Source organism: Gnatocerus cornutus, chromosome 7 (genome assembly GCF_029298725.1).
Source record: "Gnatocerus cornutus isolate USDA-ARS CGAHR chromosome 7, icGnaCorn1.1, whole genome shotgun sequence".
Classification (NCBI taxonomy): domain Eukaryota; kingdom Metazoa; phylum Arthropoda; class Insecta; order Coleoptera; family Tenebrionidae; genus Gnatocerus; species Gnatocerus cornutus.
In genome coordinates this window covers 8,666,770-8,687,088 of record NC_142239.1, presented here as the reverse complement: position 1 = coordinate 8,687,088, position 20,319 = coordinate 8,666,770, and the positions used below count along the sequence as shown (strand labels likewise).

Below are 20,319 nucleotides of genomic sequence, written 5' to 3'. Positions count from 1 at the left end.
TTGCTGATTTCCGCCGTTTTTTTCGCTTGAATTTGCAAAGAGGGGCTCGAAGTCTATAAAACCATAAATTTTTATCAAGATTCAACGGCTGAATTGCAAGAAAGTAGCTGAAATCTGCACAAAATCATCAATTTTTTTGAGAAATCCGCTTATTTCGATGCAAAACGACGATTTCTTGCTAACTTTTACCGTTTTCTCGCTTGAATTCGCAAAGAAGAGCTGAAAATTCACAAAATCATCAATTTTTATCAAGATTCAACGGCTGAATTGCAAGAAAACAGCAGAAATCTGCACGAAATGTTCAAATTTCTAAGAAAAATCCGCTTACTTCGATGCAAAACGACGATTTCTTGCTGATTTCCGCCGTTTTTTTCGCTTGAATTTGCAAAGAGGGGCTCGAAGTCTATAAAACCATAAATTTTTATCAAGATTCAACGGCTGAATTGCAAGAAAACAGCAGAAATCTGCACGAAATCTTCAAATTTCTAAGAAAAATCCGCTTACTTCGATGCAAAACGACGATTTCTTGCTGATTTCCGCCGTTTTTTTCGCTTGAATTTGCAAAGAGGGGCTCGAAGTCTATAAAACCATAAATTTTTATCAAGATTCAACGGCTGAATTGCAAGAAAGTAGCTGAAATCTGCACAAAATCATCAATTTTTTTGAGAAATCCGCTTATTTCGATGCAAAACGACGATTTCTTGCTAACTTTTACCGTTTTCTCGCTTGAATTCGCAAAGAAGAGCTGAAAATTCACAAAATCATCAATTTTTATCAAGATTCAACGGCTGAATTGCAAGAAAACAGCAGAAATCTGCACGAAATGTTCAAATTTCTAAGAAAAATCCGCTTACTTCGATGCAAAACGACGATTTCTTGCTGATTTCCGCCGTTTTTTTCGCTTGAATTTGCAAAGAGGGGCTCGAAGTCTATAAAACCATAAATTTTTATCAAGATTCAACGGCTGAATTGCAAGAAAACAGCAGAAATCTGCACGAAATCTTCAAATTTCTAAGAAAAATCCGCTTACTTCGATGCAAAACGACGATTTCTTGCTGATTTCCGCCGTTTTTTTCGCTTGAATTTGCAAAGAGGGGCTCGAGGTCTATAAAACCATAAATTTTTATCAAGATTCAACGGCTGAATTGCAAGAAAGTAGCTGAAATCTGCACAAAATCATCAATTTTTTTGAGAAATCCGCTTATTTCGATGCAAAACGACGATTTCTTGCTAACTTTTACCGTTTTCTCGCTTGAATTCGCAAAGAAGAGCTGAAAATTCACAAAATCATCAATTTTTATCAAGATTCAACGGCTGAATTGCAAGAAAACAGCAGAAATCTGCACGAAATGTTCAAATTTCTAAGAAAAATCCGCTTACTTCGATGCAAAACGACGATTTCTTGCTGATTTCCGCCGTTTTTTTCGCTTGAATTTGCAAAGAGGGGCTCGAAGTCTATAAAACCATAAATTTTTATCAAGATTCAACGGCTGAATTGCAAGAAAACAGCAGAAATCTGCACGAAATCTTCAAATTTCTAAGAAAAATCCGCTTACTTCGATGCAAAACGACGATTTCTTGCTGATTTCCGCCGTTTTTTTCGCTTGAATTTGCAAAGAGGGGCTCGAGGTCTATAAAACCATAAATTTTTATCAAGATTCAACGGCTGAATTGCAAGAAAGTAGCTGAAATCTGCACAAAATCATCAATTTTTTTGAGAAATCCGCTTATTTCGATGCAAAACGACGATTTCTTGCTAACTTTTACCGTTTTCCTCGCTTGAATTCGCAAAGAAGAGCTGAAAATTCACAAAATCATCAATTTTTATCAAGATTCAACGGCTGAATTGCAAGAAAACAGCAGAAATCTGCACGAAATCTTCAAATTTCTAAGAAAAATCCGCTTACTTCGATGCAAAACGACGATTTCTTGCTGATTTCCGCCGTTTTTTCGCTTAAATTTGCAAAGAGGGGCTCGGTCTATAAAACCATAAATTTTTATCAAGATTCAACGGCTGAAAGACCATTTTCTAGCCTAGTGAAATAAATAACTATTTTGTGACGGTTACTATTTGAGACTTACATTTTGTATGGCACTTGCACGATTTTAACTTTGAAACTCTTTGAAACTAATATTTTTCACAGTAGATGTCAACAATGACAACTACATGCATAGCCATCTATGTTTTTAGTTCAATTTGCGTTCACTCAGTCTCATTAATATTTTATTTAATCATCATTTATTATCCGCGTTTGTATTAAAGTTGTATTATTGCTGTGTATTATTCATCTAGCTTGTATTTTAATTAACTATTACCATAACGGATTGTCAATTCAACATGACAAATAAAAAAATGTCAAATAATGTGTGGACTTATTTATTGTAAGTGGAAAATTTTGCAAATCTTAGAAAATATTTGGGATTTGAGGGATTAATGAAAAATTGAAAATCAATTAAACTGATTGGCATACAAAGGGACATTTATTAAAACAAATAACGATAAATCTTGATATTTCTTATCAATTAGTGTAGATGATGCGAGGGATTAAGACATATTGACAGATTTAAGATTTCTAAGTACTTAAGGATAAAGTTAAGTTATATAAGTTTTTTAGTTTCTGCAGAAGATAATTCAAAATGAAACTCCTCGTTGTGCTTCTAGTAATAACAACAGTAGCTTCGGCTGTTCCAAAGGTATATTCAAACTTTGACTTAGAAATGCCTCGACAACGTTATTTTTAGATTGTCACTAAACCTAATCCCAGATTGGTTGATGGAAGAGAAGCTACTCCACATTCCCTGCCTTACCAAGTGTTATTACACGCAGTAAGTTACTTTAGTGGTGCTCTGATTTCCAGAAACTATGTTCTTACTGCTGCCACTTTTGTCAGGGGGTAATATTGTGTTTTTTGTACGACAACAGTTAACAACACTTGCTTTAGGAAGGATTCAGTGGATGTAATTTTGGGCGCCCACAATAACACGGATACTGAAGACACTCAAGTCAGAATGACTAGTAAGGAGATTTTGATACATCCAAATTTCAATAATTACTTGCATTATAACTTGGCCATCATCAGACTTCCTTCATCTGTAAACTTTGGTCCAGCTATCAGGTCTATTTATTTACCAAGTGAAAATGATTTCAATAATGACTATACAGGAGCCTTGGCCACTGCCAGTAACTGGCGTATGACAACTTCTGATGGAGAAGATTATTTAAGTGATGTTCTGAATGAGATACAAGTCAATGTTATATCAAACACTGAGTGTTCTCAAGTTTACAATGATATAACTCCTGAACTTTTATGCATCAAAGGAGACAGTAGCATTTGCACTGGAGATACAGGCGCCCCACTTGTTACTAATGGAGTTCTTATTGGCGTAGCAGCTTTTCTTAGTGCCAATTGTCCCAATGCATTACCGTCCGGTTTTACCCGAATTACTGCTCTCCTTCCTTGGATTTTAGAAAATACAGACGCTTGACTCACGGACATGCTTCAACTAGTTAAGTTATCTGAGTAAATAAATATAAAATCGAAATGTCATTTATAGTTATTTAATAAACTAGTTTGTTAATGAAGGCGATTAATAATCCAAACTGTTTAAAGCTCGAACGAGCGACAGCGAGTCTTTAATAGTTGAGATTATTAATCGCCCATTAACAAACGAGGTGATTACAACATTTTTCCGACGATCGTCGAAACAATCAACATTATTCTTCTGGGGAATTTATCCATACTCGCTGGGTTAACATTTATTTTTGCAATAATATATGAAGAATCTATTATGAGGAGTGTGTCTAGGACGCAGGGCAGAATACTTCCTGTATAACTGTAGGTAACTTGACAAGTTCGCATTATCCACAATAGTGAATAATCGGTTTGTTTTCGTTTTAGTATTCTGTACTGTTATGAGTAATTTGGTTTGAAAAATGTCTATATTTATATCTATTTGTTATGATAAAAAAAGAACATAAACAGTCAACAAATATTCTGAGTCTGGAGCTTCAGAAATTAACTTTTCTATTTCATGCTTTTCCAAGATCTTTGATTTTTTTGGAACATATCCTTCCATTTGACGTTTTATAAAGGAAATTACTTTATAATATTTGCTTATATCAATGTTTTGTTTTATTTTTAATGTTGACTTCAATGTTGTCACTGATGACATCTACTGTAAAAAGTATTTGTTTCAAAGAGTTTCAAAGTTAAAATCCTGCAATTGCCATACAAAATGTAAGTCTCATATAGTTACCGTCACAAAAAGTACTTTTTCTGCCTAGGCAGCAAAAATGTTTCCATGTCAACGAGCGCTTTTCATTACTTATAACAAAATTTTCGTGCAGATTTCTGCTGTTTTCTTGCAATTCAACCGTTGAAGATTGATAAAAATTGATGGTTTTGTAGATTCCGAGCTTTTCTTTGCGAATTCAAGCCAGAAAACGACAAAAATCAGCAATAAATCGTCGTTTTGCATCGAAATAAGCGGATTTCTCTAAAAAAAAATGATGATTTTGTGCAGATTTCAGCTGTTTTCTTGCAATCAGCCGTTGAATCTTGATAAAAATTGATGGTTTTGTAGATTTCGAGCTCTTGTTTGCGAATTCAAGTCAGAAAACGGCGAAAGTCAGCGAGAAATCGTCGTTTTGCATCGAAATAAGCGGATTTCTCTAAAAAATTTGATGATGTGCAGATTTCTGCTGTTTTCTTGCAATTCAGCCCTTGAATTTTGATAAAAATTGATAGTTTTGTAAATTTCAAGCTCTTCTATGCAAATTCAAGCCAGAAAACGGCGAAAATCAGCGATAAATCGTCGTTTTGCATCGAAATAAGCGGATTTCTCTAAAAAATTTGATGATGTGCAGATTTCTACTGTTTTCTAGCAATTCAGCTGTTGAATCTTGATAAAAACTGATGGTTTTGTAGATTTCAAGCTCTTCTTTGCGAATTCAAGTCAGACAACATCGAAAATCAGCGAGAAATCGTCGTTTTGCATCGAAATAAGCGGATTTCTTTAAGAATTTTGATGATTTCGTGCAGATTCTGCAGTTTTCTTGCAATTCAGCAGTTGAATTTTGTTAAAAATTTATAGTTTTGTAGATTTCGAGCTCTTCTTTGCGAATTCAAGTCAGAAAACGGCAAAAATCAGCAAGAAATCGTTGTTTTCCATCGAAATAAGCGGATTTCTCTAAGAAATTTGATGATTTCGTGCGGATTTCTGCTGTTTTTATGCAATTCAGCCGTTGAATCTTGATAAAAATTGATGGTTTTGTAGATTTCGAGCCTTTCTTTGCAAATTCAAGCCAGAAAACAACGAAAATCAGCGAAAAATCGTCGTTTTGCATCGAAATAAGCGGATTTCTCTAAAAAATTTGATGATGTGCAGATTTCTGCTGTTTTCTTGCAATTCAACCGTTGAATCTTGATAAAAACTGATGGTTTTGTAGATTTCAAGCTCTTCTTTGCGAATTCAAGTCAGACAACATCGAAAATCCGCGAGAAATCCTCGTTTTACATCGAAATAAGCGGATTTCTTTAAGAATTTTGATGATTTCGTGCAGATTCTGCAGTTTTCTTGCAATTCAGCAGTTGAATTTTGTTAAAAATTTATAGTTTTGTAGATTTCGAGCTCTTCTTTGCGAATTTAAGTCAGAAAACGGCAAAAATCAGCAAGAAATCGTTGTTTTCCATCGAAATAATCGGATTTCTCTAATAAATTTGATGATTTCGTGCGGATTTCTGCTGTTTTCATGCAATTCAGCCGTTGAATCTTGATAAAAATTGATGGTTTTGTAGATTTCGAGCCGTTCTTTGCGAATTCAAGCCAGAAAACAACGAAAATCAGCGAAAAATCGTCGTTTTGCATCGAAATAAGCGGATTTCTCTAAGAATGTTGATGATTTTGTGCAAATTCTGCTGTTTTCTTGCAATTCAGCCGTTGAATATTGATAAAAACTGATGGTGTTGTAGATTTAAAGCTCTTCTTTGCGAATTCAAGCCAGAAAACATCGAAAATCAGCGAGAAATCGGCGTTTTACATCGAAATAAGCGGATTTCTTTAAGAATTTTGATGATTTCGTGCAGATTTTGCTGTTTTCTTGCAATTCAGCTGTTGAATTTTGTTAAAAATTTAATTTAAGTCAGAAAACGGCAAAAATCAGCAAGAAATCGTTGTTTTCCATGGAAATAATCGGATTTCTCTAATAAATTTGATGATTTCGTGCGGATTTCTGCTGTTTTCATGCAATTCAGCCGTTGAATCTTAATAAAAATTGAGGATTTTGTAGATTTCGAGCTCTTCTTTGCGAATTCAAGCCAGAAAGCGGCAAAAATCAGCGAGAAATCGTCGTTTTACACAAGTTTACAATGATATAACTCCGAAACTTTTATGCATCAAAGGAGACAGCAGCATTTGCACTGGAGATACAGGTGCCCCACTTGTTACTAATACAGTTCATATTGGCGTAGCAGCTTTTCTTAGTGCCAATTGTCCCAATGCACTACCGTCCGGTTTTACCCGAATTACTGCTCTCCTTCCTTGAATTTTAGAAAATACAGACGCTTAACTCACCGACATGCTTCAACTAGATAATTTATCTGAGTAAATAGTTATTTAATAAACTAGTCTGTTAATGAAGGCGATTAATAATCCAAACTGTTTAAAGATCGTCTTTAATAGTTGAGATTATTAATCGCCCATTAACAAACGAGTTGATTACAACATTTTTCCGACGATCGTCGCAACAATCAACATTCATATTTTCATTTGGATTAGATGAAATTCTATAATAACTTTGATTTGTCCTTGGATTTCACAATGTTTACAATTATATTATGAATGGAACAATTATTAAGGGTACAAATATGGCTGCTATCAATGTTATTAACATTTTCTAAGTTAGAAGAAGAATCATTTAGGACTGATTTTGTGGCTTCCTCTTTGCTACCCATGTTTTCCACTGACAATTGTGGCCCTGATGTATTTGAACTGGTGTTCATATTACTGCCATCTTCAGCCAATTTTGTTCTTGCAACATTAGTGTTATTTGTAATAGATGCTTCTAGATAACCTTCTGCTACTGAAGTCGATTTCCTACAGATAAAATAATAAAGACGAATCAAGACGGTTATATCGATATTAGAGTGTATATTTATTATCAAAAAGAAAATCGATGTAAAATAAAATAAAATTTCAATTTGATAAATCAAAAAATATAAAAAATCCGCTTATTTTTGCTGTTATTTGGTTTGAATTCGCAAAGAAGAGCTTGAAATCTACAAAACCATTACTTTTTATCAAGATTCAACGGCTGAATTGCAAGAAAACAGCAGAAATCTGCACGAAATCGTCAAAGTTCTTAGAGAAATCCGCTTATTTCGATGCAAAACGACGATTTTTTGCTGATTTTTGTCGTTTTCTGGATTTACTTCGCAAAGAAGAGCTCGAGATCTACAAAATCAGCAACTTTTATCAAGATTCAACGGCTGAATTGCAGGAAAGCAACAGAAATCTGCACGAAATCATCAATTCTTAGGGAAATCCGCTTATTTCGATGCAAAACGACGATTTCTCTTCTGGCTTGAATTCGCAAAGAAAAGCTCGAAATCTACAAAACCACCGCTTTTTATCAAGATTCAACGGCTGAATTGCAATAAAACAGCAGCAATCTGCACGAAATCATCAAAATTCTTAGAGAAATCTGCATATTTCGATGCAAAACGACGATTTTTTGCTGATTTTCGTTTTTTTCTGGCTTGAATTCGCAAAAAAAGCTCGAAATCCAACAATTTCTCGCTGATTTTCGATGTTTTCTAGCTTAAATTCGCAAAGAAAAGCTTGAAATCTGCAAAACCATCAATTTTTATCAAGAGTCAACGGATTATTTGCAAGAAAACAGCAGAAATTTGCACGAAATTATCAAATTTTCAAGAGAAATTCACTTATTTCGATGCAAAACAACGATTTCTCGCTGATTTCCGCTGTTTTCTAACTTGAATTCACAAAGAAGAGCTTGAAATCTACAAAACTATTAATTTTTATCAAGATTTAACAGCTGAATTGCAAGAAAACAGCCGAAATCTGCACGAAATCATGAATTTTTTAAGAGAAATCCCCTTATTTTGATGCAAAACGACGATTTCTCGCTGATTTTCGCCGTTTTCTGGCTTGAATTCGCATAGAAAAGCTCGAAATCTACAAAACCGTTAATTTTGATTAAGATTCAACGGCTGAATTACAAGAAAACGGCAGAAATCTGCACGAAATCATCAAATTTCTAAGAATATAAAAAATATAAAAAATTTGCATGAGCTTTAAAAACCAAGCTTTGTACAGAGATAACTTATTTTTGATTAATTTTTGACTTGATCGAGTGACTTCGATATACATATTTCGATGTACAGCTCTGGAATTAGAGCATTGACTTTAACTAAATAATCTAGAGGGTGCGAAGGACCTGCCATAATGTTTCTACTCACCAGTCATATTGGAAATAGTGGATTCAAATTGTTAGGCAACCCGCAATTTTCAAGTGTAATGTTTTACTCTAAGTTTAAATAAACCACCGAAAATAGTCTGAAGAAACATGCAAAATTTGATAAATTATGACTAAAGTTGTATACCAAACGACCACAATAATAAACAAAAGCTTTAATTAAAAACTAGGTTCTATTTAACTATTTTAAAATTTTTCAAAACAATTTTTTTTATACATTTTAGACCATTTAGTTTTTACACTCATTATTATTGGATTACGATAAAATAGAATTTTAGATTTAGAAATTTAGATTATTTTTCTTAAAGAACAAGTAAAAATTGACAACATCTTTGGCTAAAATTTGTAATTTTGGTAATTTTAGTGCTGCAACTATGAAATTTGTGAAAGTTACTCTTTTGAAATAGTCTATTATTTCTACCAAATTGCAAAAATGTAGAGCAAAAAACTCGAATTTTAAAAATTTTTAGTTTATGGAACAAGCAGAAATTGACGAAATTTTAGTTAAAATTCGTAACTTTGGTAATTTTACAGCTATAACTATGAAATTTTGGGAGGTCACTCTTTTTAAATAGTTTATTATCTCTCTTAAATTGCAAAACTGTAAAATAGAAGACTCAATTTTTAGAAATTTTAATTTATTAGAACAAGCAAAAATTGACGACATGTTTGGCTAAAAGTAGTAATTTTAGTAATTTTAGTGCTGCAACTATGAAATTTTTGGAGGTTACTTATTTTGAATCGTTTATTAACTGTAGCAAATTGCAAAATTTACGCGCAAACGACTCAAATTCTAGAAATTTTTGTTTTTAAGACCAAGCAAAAATTGCCAATATCTTTGGCTAAAAATGGTAATTTTTCTTAATGTTTGTGCTACAGCTATAAAGTTTCGGAAAGTTACTCTTCTTGGATAATTCATTAACTCTACCAAATTGCAAAATTCTAGAGCCAAAGACTCAAATTTTAGAAGTTTTTGGTTTTAAGAACAAGCAAAAATTGACGACATCTTTGGCGAAAAATCGTAATTTTGGTAATTTTAGTGCTGCAGCTATGAAATTTGGGAAAGTTATTCTACTTGGATAGTTCATTAACTCTACCAAATTGCAAAATTGTAGAACAAAAGACTCAAATTTAAAAAAATTTTATTTTTCAGAACAAGCAAAAATTGACATTTTTGGCTAAAATTCGTAATTTTTGGAAATTTTAGTGCTACAGATATGAAATTTTGGGAAATTACTCTTTTTGAATAGTTTATTATCTCTACCAAATTAAAATTGTAGAGCGAAAGATTCAAATTTTAAAAATTTTCATTTTTTTGTACAAGCCAAAATTGACATCTGTGGTTAAAATTCGAAATTTTGGTAATTTTAGTGCTACAGCTATGAAATTTGGGAAAGTTATAATACTTGGATAGTTCATTAACTCTACCAAATTGCAAAATTGTAGAACAAAAGACGCAAATTTAAAATTTTTTTATTTTTCAGAACAAGCAAAAATTGACATTTTTGGCTAAACTTCGTAATTTTTGGAAATTTTAGTGCTACAGATATGAAATTTTGGGAAATTACTTTTTTTGAATAGTTTATTGTCTCTACCAAATTAAAATTGTAGAGCGAAAGACTCAAATTTTAAAGTTTCATTTTTTTGTACAAGCCAAAATTGACATCTGTGGTTAAAATTCGAAATTATGGTAATTTTAGTGCTACAGCTATGAAATTTGGGAAAGTTATTCTACTTGGCTAGTTCATTAACTCTACCAAATTGCAAAATTGTAGAAAAGAACTCAAATTTTAAAAGTTTTTGTTTTTAAGACCCAGCAAAAATTGCCAATATCTTTGGCTAAAAATGTTAATTTTTCTTAATTTTTGTGCTGCAGCTATGAAATTTCGGAAAGTTACTCTTCTTGGATAATTCATTAACTCTACCAAATGGCAAGATTCTGGAGCCAAAGACTCAAATTTTAGAAGTTTTCGGTTTTAAGAACAAGCAAAAATTGACGACATCTTTGGCGAAAACTCGTAATTTTGGTAATTTTAGAGCTGCAGCTATGAAATTTGGGAAAGTTATTCTACTTAGATAGTTCATTAACTCTACCAAATTGCAAAATTGAAGAACAAAAGACTCAAATTTAAAAAAAATATATTTTTCAGAACAAGCAAAAATTGACATTTTTGGCTAAAATTCGTAATTTTTGGAAATTTTAGTGCTACAGATATGAAATTTTGGGAAATTACTTTTTTTGAATAGTTTATTATCTCTACCAAATTAAAATTGTAGAGCGAAAGACTCAAATTTTAAAAATTTTCATTTTTTTGTACAAGCCAAAATTAACATCTGTGGTTAAAATTCGAAATTTTGGTAATTTTAGTCCTACAGCTATAAAATTTGAGAAAGTTACTCTTTTTAAATAGTTTATCAACTTTTCAAAATTGCAAAATTGTAGAGCGAAAGATTCAAATTTTAGAAATTTTAAATGAATGCCACTTTTTTGTGCAATTTAATTAGCGAATAAACAACAGTTTTGGACATTCAGCCAATGAATGATAAGTTAATAATAAGGATTAGGTGGAGCTTAAACATAACTTTCTAAAAAGAGTCTCTTTTGCTCTAGTATTTTCGAAATTTTTTGGGTCCTAAAAACACAAAATTTCTAAAATTTGTGCCTTTTGCTGTATGAAGCTGGAACTTGGTGTGGGGAAAAAGTGAAGCTAAAATAGTAATCTCACCAAATTTCATGTCTTTAGAGTTTTAATTAATAAAATTACAACCTAAATTAAACAATTTTCAAAATTTTTGTGCGTCACCAAAATAAAAATTTCCAAAATTTCTACCTTTTTTCTACAAAGTTGAAACTAGGTGCAGTTAAAAAGTGATTACAAAACATTAATCTTTCCAAATTTCACGCCTGTCACGTTAAAACTACTAAAATTATGGAGCAAAGAAGAATATTTTTGAAATTTTTTTGGGTCCTAAAAACACAAAATTTCTAAAATTTGTGCCTTTTGCTCTACGAAGCTGCAACTTGGTGGGGGAAAAAAGTGAAGCTAAAATAGTAATCTCTTCAAATGTCATGTTTGTAGCGTTTAAATTAGTGAAATTACAGATTGAACTAAACAATTTTTAAAAATTTTGTGTTCTAAAAATAAAAATTTCTAAAATTTGTGCTCCTTTTGCTGCGAAGTTGAAACTTGGCACAGTTCAAAAGTGAATCGAAAACAGTAGCCTCTCCAAATTTTGTTGCTGTCCCGTTTAAACCACCAAAATTACGCAGGGTAAAAAAAAATTTCGAAATTATTAGGCGCCCCAAAAAATAAAAATTTGTTTATTTTGCTCTATAAAGTTGAAACTTTTTGCAGATAAAAAGTGAATTTAAAACACGAATCTCTCCAAATTTCGTAACTGTCACATTAAAACTACCAACATTACAGAGGGTAGAACAATATTTTCGAAAATTTTTAGAGTCCTGAAAATCGAAAATTTCTAAAATTTGTGCCTTTTGCTGTATGAAGCTGGAACTTGGTGTGGGGAAAAAGTGAAGCTAAAATAGTAATCTCACCAAATTTCATGTCTTTAGAATTTTAATTAATAAAATTTCAGCCTAAATTAAACAATTTTCGAAATTTTTGTACGTCACCAAAATAAAAATTTCCAAAATTTGTACCTTTCTTTCTACAAAGTTGAAACTATGTGCAGTTAAAAAGTGAATACAAAACATTAATCTCTCCAAATTTCACGCCTGTCACGTTAAAACTACTAAAATTTTGGAGCATAGAAGACTATTTTCGAAATTTTTTGGGTCCTAAAAACACAAAATTTCTAAAATTTGTGTCTTTTGCTCTATAAAGATGAAACTCGGTGTACTTAAAAAGAAAAACCAAAACAGTAATCTCACCAAATTTTATGTCTGTAGCGTTTTAATTAATAAAATTACAGCCAAAATTAAACAATTTTCAGAACTATTGTGCGTCCCAAAACTAAAAATTTTCAAAATTTGTACCTTTCTTTCTACAAAGTTGAAACTTGGCACAGTTCAAAAGTGAATCGAAAACAGTAGTCTCTCAAAATTCTGTTGCTCTCCCGTTTAAACCACCAAAATTACGCAGGCTAAAAGAAAATTTTCGAAATTATTGGGCGCCCAAAAAAATAAAAATTTCTAAAATTTGTGTCTTTTGCCCTATAAAGTTAAAACTTGGTGCAGGTAAAAAGTGAATTCAAAACACGAATCTCTCCAAATTTCGTAACTGTCACATTAAAATTACCAACACTACAGAGGGTAGAACAATATTTTCGAAAATTTTTTGGGTCCTGAAAATCGAAAATTTCAAAATTTGTGCCTTTTGCTGTATGAAGCTGGAACTTGGTGTGGGGAAAAAGTGAAGCTAAAATAGTAATCTCACCAAATTTCATCACCAAGTTTATAATTTCTATGTTGCAAAAGAGTACAAAGGCAAAGCCCCCTGGATTGTCTAGCTTAGCCACAACCGCATTACTGCAAGCTCTCATTTAAAATCTATTATTCAAACGTGGTTATAAAAGATTTCAATGCCCTAACATGTGCTAGTCTAGCACTTCTCAAATTAAACGAGCACGCATATTACATCACACTATTATTAAATAATAGTTTAAAGAATATATTTAGTTCTTAAAACAAATAAATAAGTGCCGTTTCAAAAAAAGAAATTTTTTTTGAATGAAGAAAGGAAAATTGATTGTCTAAGTGATAATGACTTATACAGTAAATACATTTGCATAGAATCCATCATTTTGTGTGTTTGTTCACTTTTAAATTGATATTTATTGATTTGCAAGTTTATCATATTTTCACGTTGTAAATTAAAAATGTTTTTTAATCTACTGAATACCAGAGAGTAAATTTACTCTTTAAAATGGTGTCGAATTAAGCCTCATGTTTTTTTTTAATAATCTCTAATAATCTTTTTTTTTATAATTTTTTTTTTATTAATTATTCTTAATGTTTTATTACGGTCCAATAGCAAAAAGGAACTGAAACTACTAAATAAAACAACAAAAATAAAGAGTAAACTATCTATATTCTTCTTTTACAACTTTTTTGTTTTTTGTGTGATTAATGAACTTTAGGTCCTCCAAAATTTTTACTGATGGTGTTTGAAACTCGGCTTGCGCTACCCGAAAGAGCACCTAGTCCTCCCGATGCACCGCCAACTGCAGCTCCTACAAGTCCTGAAACTACACTCATTATAGAGCCTGATACAGCGGCGCCTGCACCACGACCAAGGTTTTGAGTTGCAGACAGAGTTCTTGGACGAGCTGGTCTTTTTTTCACATGACAACTAAAATCTACAATTACGTTAATATATTGTTTATTATTACCGTAATTTTTCGACTGAAATTTGATATTATTTTTGGGTTTTGAAGATTTTTGGGTTTTGCAATGTCAAAACGGACGTCTTCTAGTCGAAAAACTACAATATTTTTTAGGGCATCAAACCGAGTTACCTTTTATTAAACAAGCTGCAATAATGAAGGTTATGCTTAGACGAAAAAATTTCATTTTCGAGCAGTTTCAAAATGTGTTTTTGCAATATAAATCACTTCTAAATACTGAGACGATTACCGCGCTAAACTGCTTTATATGAGCTTCGCAATTTTCTAATTTCATACTATTGTGTTGATTAAAAAGGTATTGTCCTGAGCTTCATAAACAAGTTTAATTTGAATTTGAAATATACAAGGTGTTTCCTTTTTTTAGTTAAAGTGCAAGGTTTAGTATGACTCAGTTTACACTTCTTTACTCCGAAACTTTACCTAAATAGTGCTCAAATACTAAAATTCGGCTAAAATATGTAAAAGGTCTTCGAGAGCTATGGGCGCTGATTTAAAAAGTGAGTCAGATGTGCATTTGGATACGCCACTGTTATTTAATGTCAATGACAGCCAAAATCCACAATAATACATAATGTAATATGAAGAAGATATGCATAAAAAGGTTTATTCTTAAGCAGTAGTCAATATAAATCACTTGAAAACAATGCAGCGATTAGTTAATGTAATTGCTTTATATAATCGTCGAAAATGTTTAATTTCATGCTTCATTGAAAAGCAATACCAAATACTATTAACAATTTAAATTCGCAGTTGGAATATACAAGGTGTCAACTTTTATTTAAACATTTTTTTCAAAGAAGTTTGAAAATGATAATTATTTAAGTCATACAGGAACGCAAAAAAACTGTTTTTTTTGGCAGTGTAAGTAATTTTTCTCAATAATTAATTGGTGTCAAATCATAGCTTAAGGTCAGATCTATTTAAAAATACAAAAAATTATTTCCATCAGTAAGTTTCCAGCCAAAAATTTATCTGAGAAAAAGTAGTAACAAATTATTTTCACAACTGATTAGCGGATGTTGCCGCTTAGACGACGAAATATTTCATTTCATTCTAAGTTGTTAGAGTAACAGAATCACTTTAGCAGTGGATTGTATAAAGGCACATTTAACAACACTTGCGCTGTTAAAAATTTGGCAACAATACTAGTATTGTAAAATGCGCCTTTTCGCAATTTCTTGATTTTGCTAAGTTGTTTACATCATGAATACTGTTTAGTTATGACCAACTAGCATTTATAATTTTTGAAGCATCAATTAATACATTTTTCAGACGTAAAAACTAACGTTATTTGGTTTCGTAAAAATCTTTGATCTAAATTAAGGAAGAAATTTATTGCTACCATCATCAGAGCGATGATTAAACTAAAAACTAACAAACAATTTGTCCTTATATACGTGTCGACCCGTCTCCTTTGGCGCGGGTAGAAGGGAGTAGAAGGAGGAGGAGGGGATGGGGTCGTTGTCTGAGTTCATTATTACATTTTTGTTCCTAAATATGTCTAGACTTTGAGAAATGTCTAGAAATTAACAGTTACTTATATTTTTAATTAAACCAAGACAACTTTTATTTCATTGTCAAAACATGTTGGGCAACGCTTGATTTTTCGAACCTTCCAAATTTGAGATGAGCTTGATGCTCTTTGGACCTTTTTAAAATGGCCCTTCTTGTTTGCCCTATATATTTCTGATCACAATTTTTACATTAAATTTCATGAATTCCCGACTTTTTTGTTGTTTCTACTTGGTCTTTAGGATTACCTAGAAGACGTTGTAGGTTAATTTTAATAGTTTTGGGCTGATTTAAGTTTTTTTCTTGCGATTCAATCGTTGAATCTTGATAAAAAGTGATGGTTTTGTAGATTTCGAGCTATTCTTTGCGAACTCAAGCCAGAAAACGGCGAAAATCAGCGAGAAATCGTCGTTTCACATCGAAAAAGCGGATTTCTCAAAAAATGTTGATAATTTCGGGCAGATTTCTGCTGGTTTCTTGCATTCAGCCCTTGAATCTTGATAAAAATTGGTGATTTTGTGGATTTCGAGCTCTTCTTTGCGAATTCAAGCCAGAAAACGGCGAAAATCAGCGAGAAATCGTCGTTGGCATTGAAATAAGCGGATTTCTCTAAGAATTTTGATGATTTCGTGCAGAATTCTGCTGTTTTCTTGCAATTCAGTCGTTGAATCTTGGTAAAAGTGATGATTTTGTAGATTTCGTGCTCTTCTTTGCAAATTCAAGCCAGAAAACAACGAAAATCAGCGAGAAATCGTCGTTTTGCATCGAAATATGCGGTTTTCTGTAAGAATTTTGATGATTTCGTGCAGAATTCTGCTGATTTCTTGCAATTCAGCCGTTGACTCTTGATAAAAAGTGATGGTTTTGTAGATTTCGTGCTCTTTTTTGCGAATTCAAGCCAGAAAACGGCAAAAATCAGCAAGAAATTGTCGTTTGGCATCGAAATAAGCGGATTTCTCTAAGAATTTTGATAAATTCGTGCAGATTTCAGCTGTTTTCTTGCAATTCAGTCGTTAAATCTTGATAAAAATTTGTAGTTTTGTCGATTTCGAGCTCTTCTTTGCGAATTCAAGCCAGAAAACGGCGAAAATCAGCGAGAAATCGTCGTTTTGCATCGAAATAAGCGGATTTCTCTAAGAATTTTGATGATTTCCTGCAGATTTCTGCTGTTTCCTTGCAACTCAGCCGTTGAATCTTGATAAAAATTGGTGATTTTGTAGATTTCGAGCTCTTCTTTGCGAATTTAAGCCAGAAAACGGCAAAAATCAGCGAGAAATCGTCGTTTTACATCGAAATAAGCGGAAGATTTTCTGTAAGAATTCGAGGATTACTAGTTTTTTTTCCCATCATATCAATTATTATTTGTGGTTTATTATTATTGTCACCCTAGACAGGCCAAAGCCCAATTACCAGGAGAAAAAAGCAAAAAGAAAACCAAAATTACAAAAAAAAGCAATGTTAACGATAGAAAAGTGACAAAACAAATGGAAAAATAATAAAGTACAACTAAGAATAAATACAAATTAAAATAAAAGGAAATAAAATGAATATGTTTCTGGAGTAGTCGTCAGACCTTTGTAGCTGCGCTTAATCACGCAGTTAGCCTTAAGGCTAAGGCTAAACGTTACTCAACTAGCGATAGGATATCATTAAGTTTGCTACAGAACAGATCACATTTGTGAGAGAAAACGTTGAAGTTAGTTGCAGCGGTTTGAATTGGAGACATCTGGCCGATGAAGGTTGAACTATCCATATTTGAAGATAGGGCGTTTCAATGTAAAAGTTCGTACAAAATTACACGAAAACGAAAAGAGCTATTGAGGTGCGGTTTTTTGTGTTTGAAAGAGCACAAAAAATTGTAGTGACGTTACCCTATGAGATTTAGATCTTGGTTTTTTAAATATTTTTTTTTGATTTTAGAAAATTATATTTTTCTTTATTAAAATTTGACTTAGTAACAACGCTACACATTTTCAAAACAAACCGATTGGCGCAAGAAAAAAGTCAATTTATTAATTAGACGGCTGTAGTTTTGGCTAAACTTTTGAAATTTTAGCGATTTCGGAATGGTGTCTGTCTTTTTCTTTCTCCTCAGGCAAAGACGACCCTCAGTGTAAAACCCTCAATAAAGGTTATTGCTACGTAATTATTATCTTTTGTGTGGCGATTTGTTGATTTACAACATAGTTATGGTCAACTAACTTTTAAATAATTTTATTAATGAATACAGTTCGATTTTCGGGCAAAGGCGGTTGCATTATCAAATTAAAAATCAAAAAATTTTGTTTTTGGCCAACACAAGAATTGCGAAGATTATTTTTGCAGAAGAAAGAACACTAATGAGGAAGATATCATCCCACTAATGAGAGAATGTGGTCTACTTTCTGATATTTCATCGGCAACAAATCGGCTCAAATTTCACGCCAAAAGTTTACTACAATTTGAGACTAATAATTCTGCCGAAGCTTTTAATGCCGTTGTGGCAAAATACATTGGAGGCAAGCGAGTGGATCATACAAGGAAAGGAAGTTACCAAATGAGATGTTTCATGGCACTAATAAATTATAATTCAGACGGTAACTTTTTACAGACATTTTGTTCCAAGTTAGGGAATGGTGCCCTCGGATATTTCCAAAAACGTTTTACGAAACAAAAACTAAAAAAAAGTAAAAACGCCAATGCAGTGTATCAACATTACAAATCAAAAAGATTTTCCAAATGCTCTAATACTGGCCAGGTGGATTATGATTACGGGGTGGACACGGCTAACGAAGGATGCGAAAATTTTAAGGAAAAGAAGATGAAATTTTTAAATGAGTTGCAGAAAACACCGGCAGAAGTTTTAAATATTTCATTGGCCACAACAGATCAAAGAAGCAGTGTTTTGTGGCACTGTGAACGCGAAAAAAGACTGACGGCTAGTAATTTTGGTAGAATTTGTAAACTACGACCAAGTACAAGTAGAGCGAAGGTGGCAGCAGGAATAATGGAAATCAAATTTTCGGGTAACAAATACACGTTTTATGGCATTGAAAACGAACCCAAAGCTGTGGATTGCGCTAATAGGTTAATAGAAGAAAAGGAGAAAGGATGTTGTGTAGAACATTTAAAAAATATAGACCTGGACATTCACTGTGGAGATTCACCCACACTTGATGGACCAAAAGTTCTCCCGAGTGGCCTATTCATATGTCAAAACACTCAATTTTTGGCAGCCTCACCAGATGGGCTGATAGGCGACGATGGGCTCGTAGAAGTGAACTGTCCATACAACGCCAAAAATTTGACACCGCAGGAAGCAATTGTTGCAAAAAAATTAAAATTTTGTGTGATCAGTGGAGCAAACAAGATTTCACTAAACAAAAACCACCAATATTTTTATCAAGTCCAAGGACAATTACTAGTTACGAGAAAAAGATACTGTTTTTTCATAGTTTGGACTCCAAAGGGGTGTTTATACGATATTATTTTTAAGGATGAATAAATCAAACTAAAAGATTTTTATATGTCATGTATGTTACCCGAAATGGTAAAGAAATGCCTTTAGTGGGCTTTTCACATATTTCTTGTTTTTTTCTTTTTGTTTTAGTAAACTTTTCATGTTTTTTTTCTGTATGTTTTTATTTTTTCTTCGTATTTTGTTTTCGTGTTAGAAGATTTTTTTTGGTTTTGTAGTTTTTTTATTTTTTTGTTTTTTTTTTGTTTTTTTATTATATTATTTGTTTTTTATAAGTTTTATTACTATTTCAAATACCCTTTGATCATACACCTGAAACTAATTTTGCTTATTGTGTAAGCAAAAGTTACTTATAAAAAAAACATTTGTTTTAAAAAATGTGTCCCTTTTTTGATTGTGAAATATTTGTGCAAAGAACTTTCAAAGTAGTGCTGCATTTCTTCTCCGTTAGATTTATGGTTTATTTACTATTTTATGACCTGACCCTCGATTTGACCATACCCCAAACTTTACCTACTCAGAAGTGAGACGAGTGAGACCGATGCATAGTTGCTTCGAAACTGAAATTTACCGTTAGGATTTTAGCAGTTCAACTTGTAGAAACAAGCACGGGATTGTGTACACCATGAAGGCACTAATAATTTTTAGTTTAGGGATCTATATGTCACGGCTGTAAAAAAAGATAGAGAAAAGTCCTTATTTGTGCAAGATAAACATTTTTGGATTTCGAAAATGACTAGTTTTTTTTAATAATATCTTTACTGACCCCAATGTTGAGTTCTATAGCTCGTTGGAAAGTTAATTAATAGGCTTTCTAAAACAGTAATGCACAATTCCATCTTTAAAAAGAAACTGAGTTATGCAGCATAACCTAAAAAAATATTTTTTCAATAATAACTTTAAGTCCGGACCTGTTGGATCAAAACAGACTTGAGATTCAAAATTAGAAGACAATTTTACGTTGAAAGTGACTTCCCACTTCTCCAATTAACTAATGTAATGACAAATTAAAGCAAAAAATAAGCCTATTATCAAGTTTCATGTCTTTTACTGAAGTAACACCATTGCTCCACTCCATTACAGGAGAGATCTTCCATTTAAAATACTCCACGAACAATGTGAAATTTTTGATGCAATTTTAGGCCCCGAAAGTATGCAATCACTTGGCGGTAGGCGGCGCTGAAGTCAAATGTGCGATGTCCCTAAAACCTGAAAGTGACATTTAGTTTTACGGCCGCTGCCATCGTGATATTTAGTTTTACGGCCGTGAAATTCGATTTCACGTCCGCTGTAAGGTACAAGAAATGATCGTTTTAGAGACGGTTGCCCATATTTTTTTATGACAATTTTTTTCACTTCTGTCTAATTACTTCATTAGCTACACCTTCAATTAATTAATCCTCCATAAATTCAACCCGACCTGACAGATTCTCCAGAGATCCATAAATTAACATAAACTATCAAAACAACCCCATTTTCCACTTCA

The 20,319-nt window shown here is 32.4% G+C and overlaps 1 protein-coding gene across 1 annotated transcript; it reads left to right on the top strand.

The window, feature by feature from the left end:
* Positions 1 to 2,637: 2,637 nt before the first annotated feature.
* Positions 2,638 to 3,486, top strand: LOC148170723 (chymotrypsin BI-like). The gene is made up of 3 exons (XM_088042250.1): positions 2,638 to 2,694; positions 2,743 to 2,894; positions 2,943 to 3,486. The coding sequence occupies exons 1-3, from the start codon at positions 2,638 to 2,640 to the stop codon at positions 3,484 to 3,486; spliced, it is 753 nt and encodes a 250-aa protein (XP_087898376.1).
* The last annotated feature ends 16,833 nt before the right edge of the window (positions 3,487 to 20,319 follow it).

Coding starts and splice junctions, on each gene's coding strand:
- LOC148170723 (XM_088042250.1), top strand. CDS start 2,638: ATGAAACTCCTCGTTGTGCTTCTAGTAATAACAACAGTAGCTTCGGCT. Junction 2,695..2,742: donor TAGCTTCGGCTGTTCCAAAG/GTATATTCAAAC, acceptor CGTTATTTTTAG/ATTGTCACTAAACCTAATCC. Junction 2,895..2,942: donor GCTGCCACTTTTGTCAGGGG/GTAATATTGTGT, acceptor CACTTGCTTTAG/GAAGGATTCAGTGGATGTAA.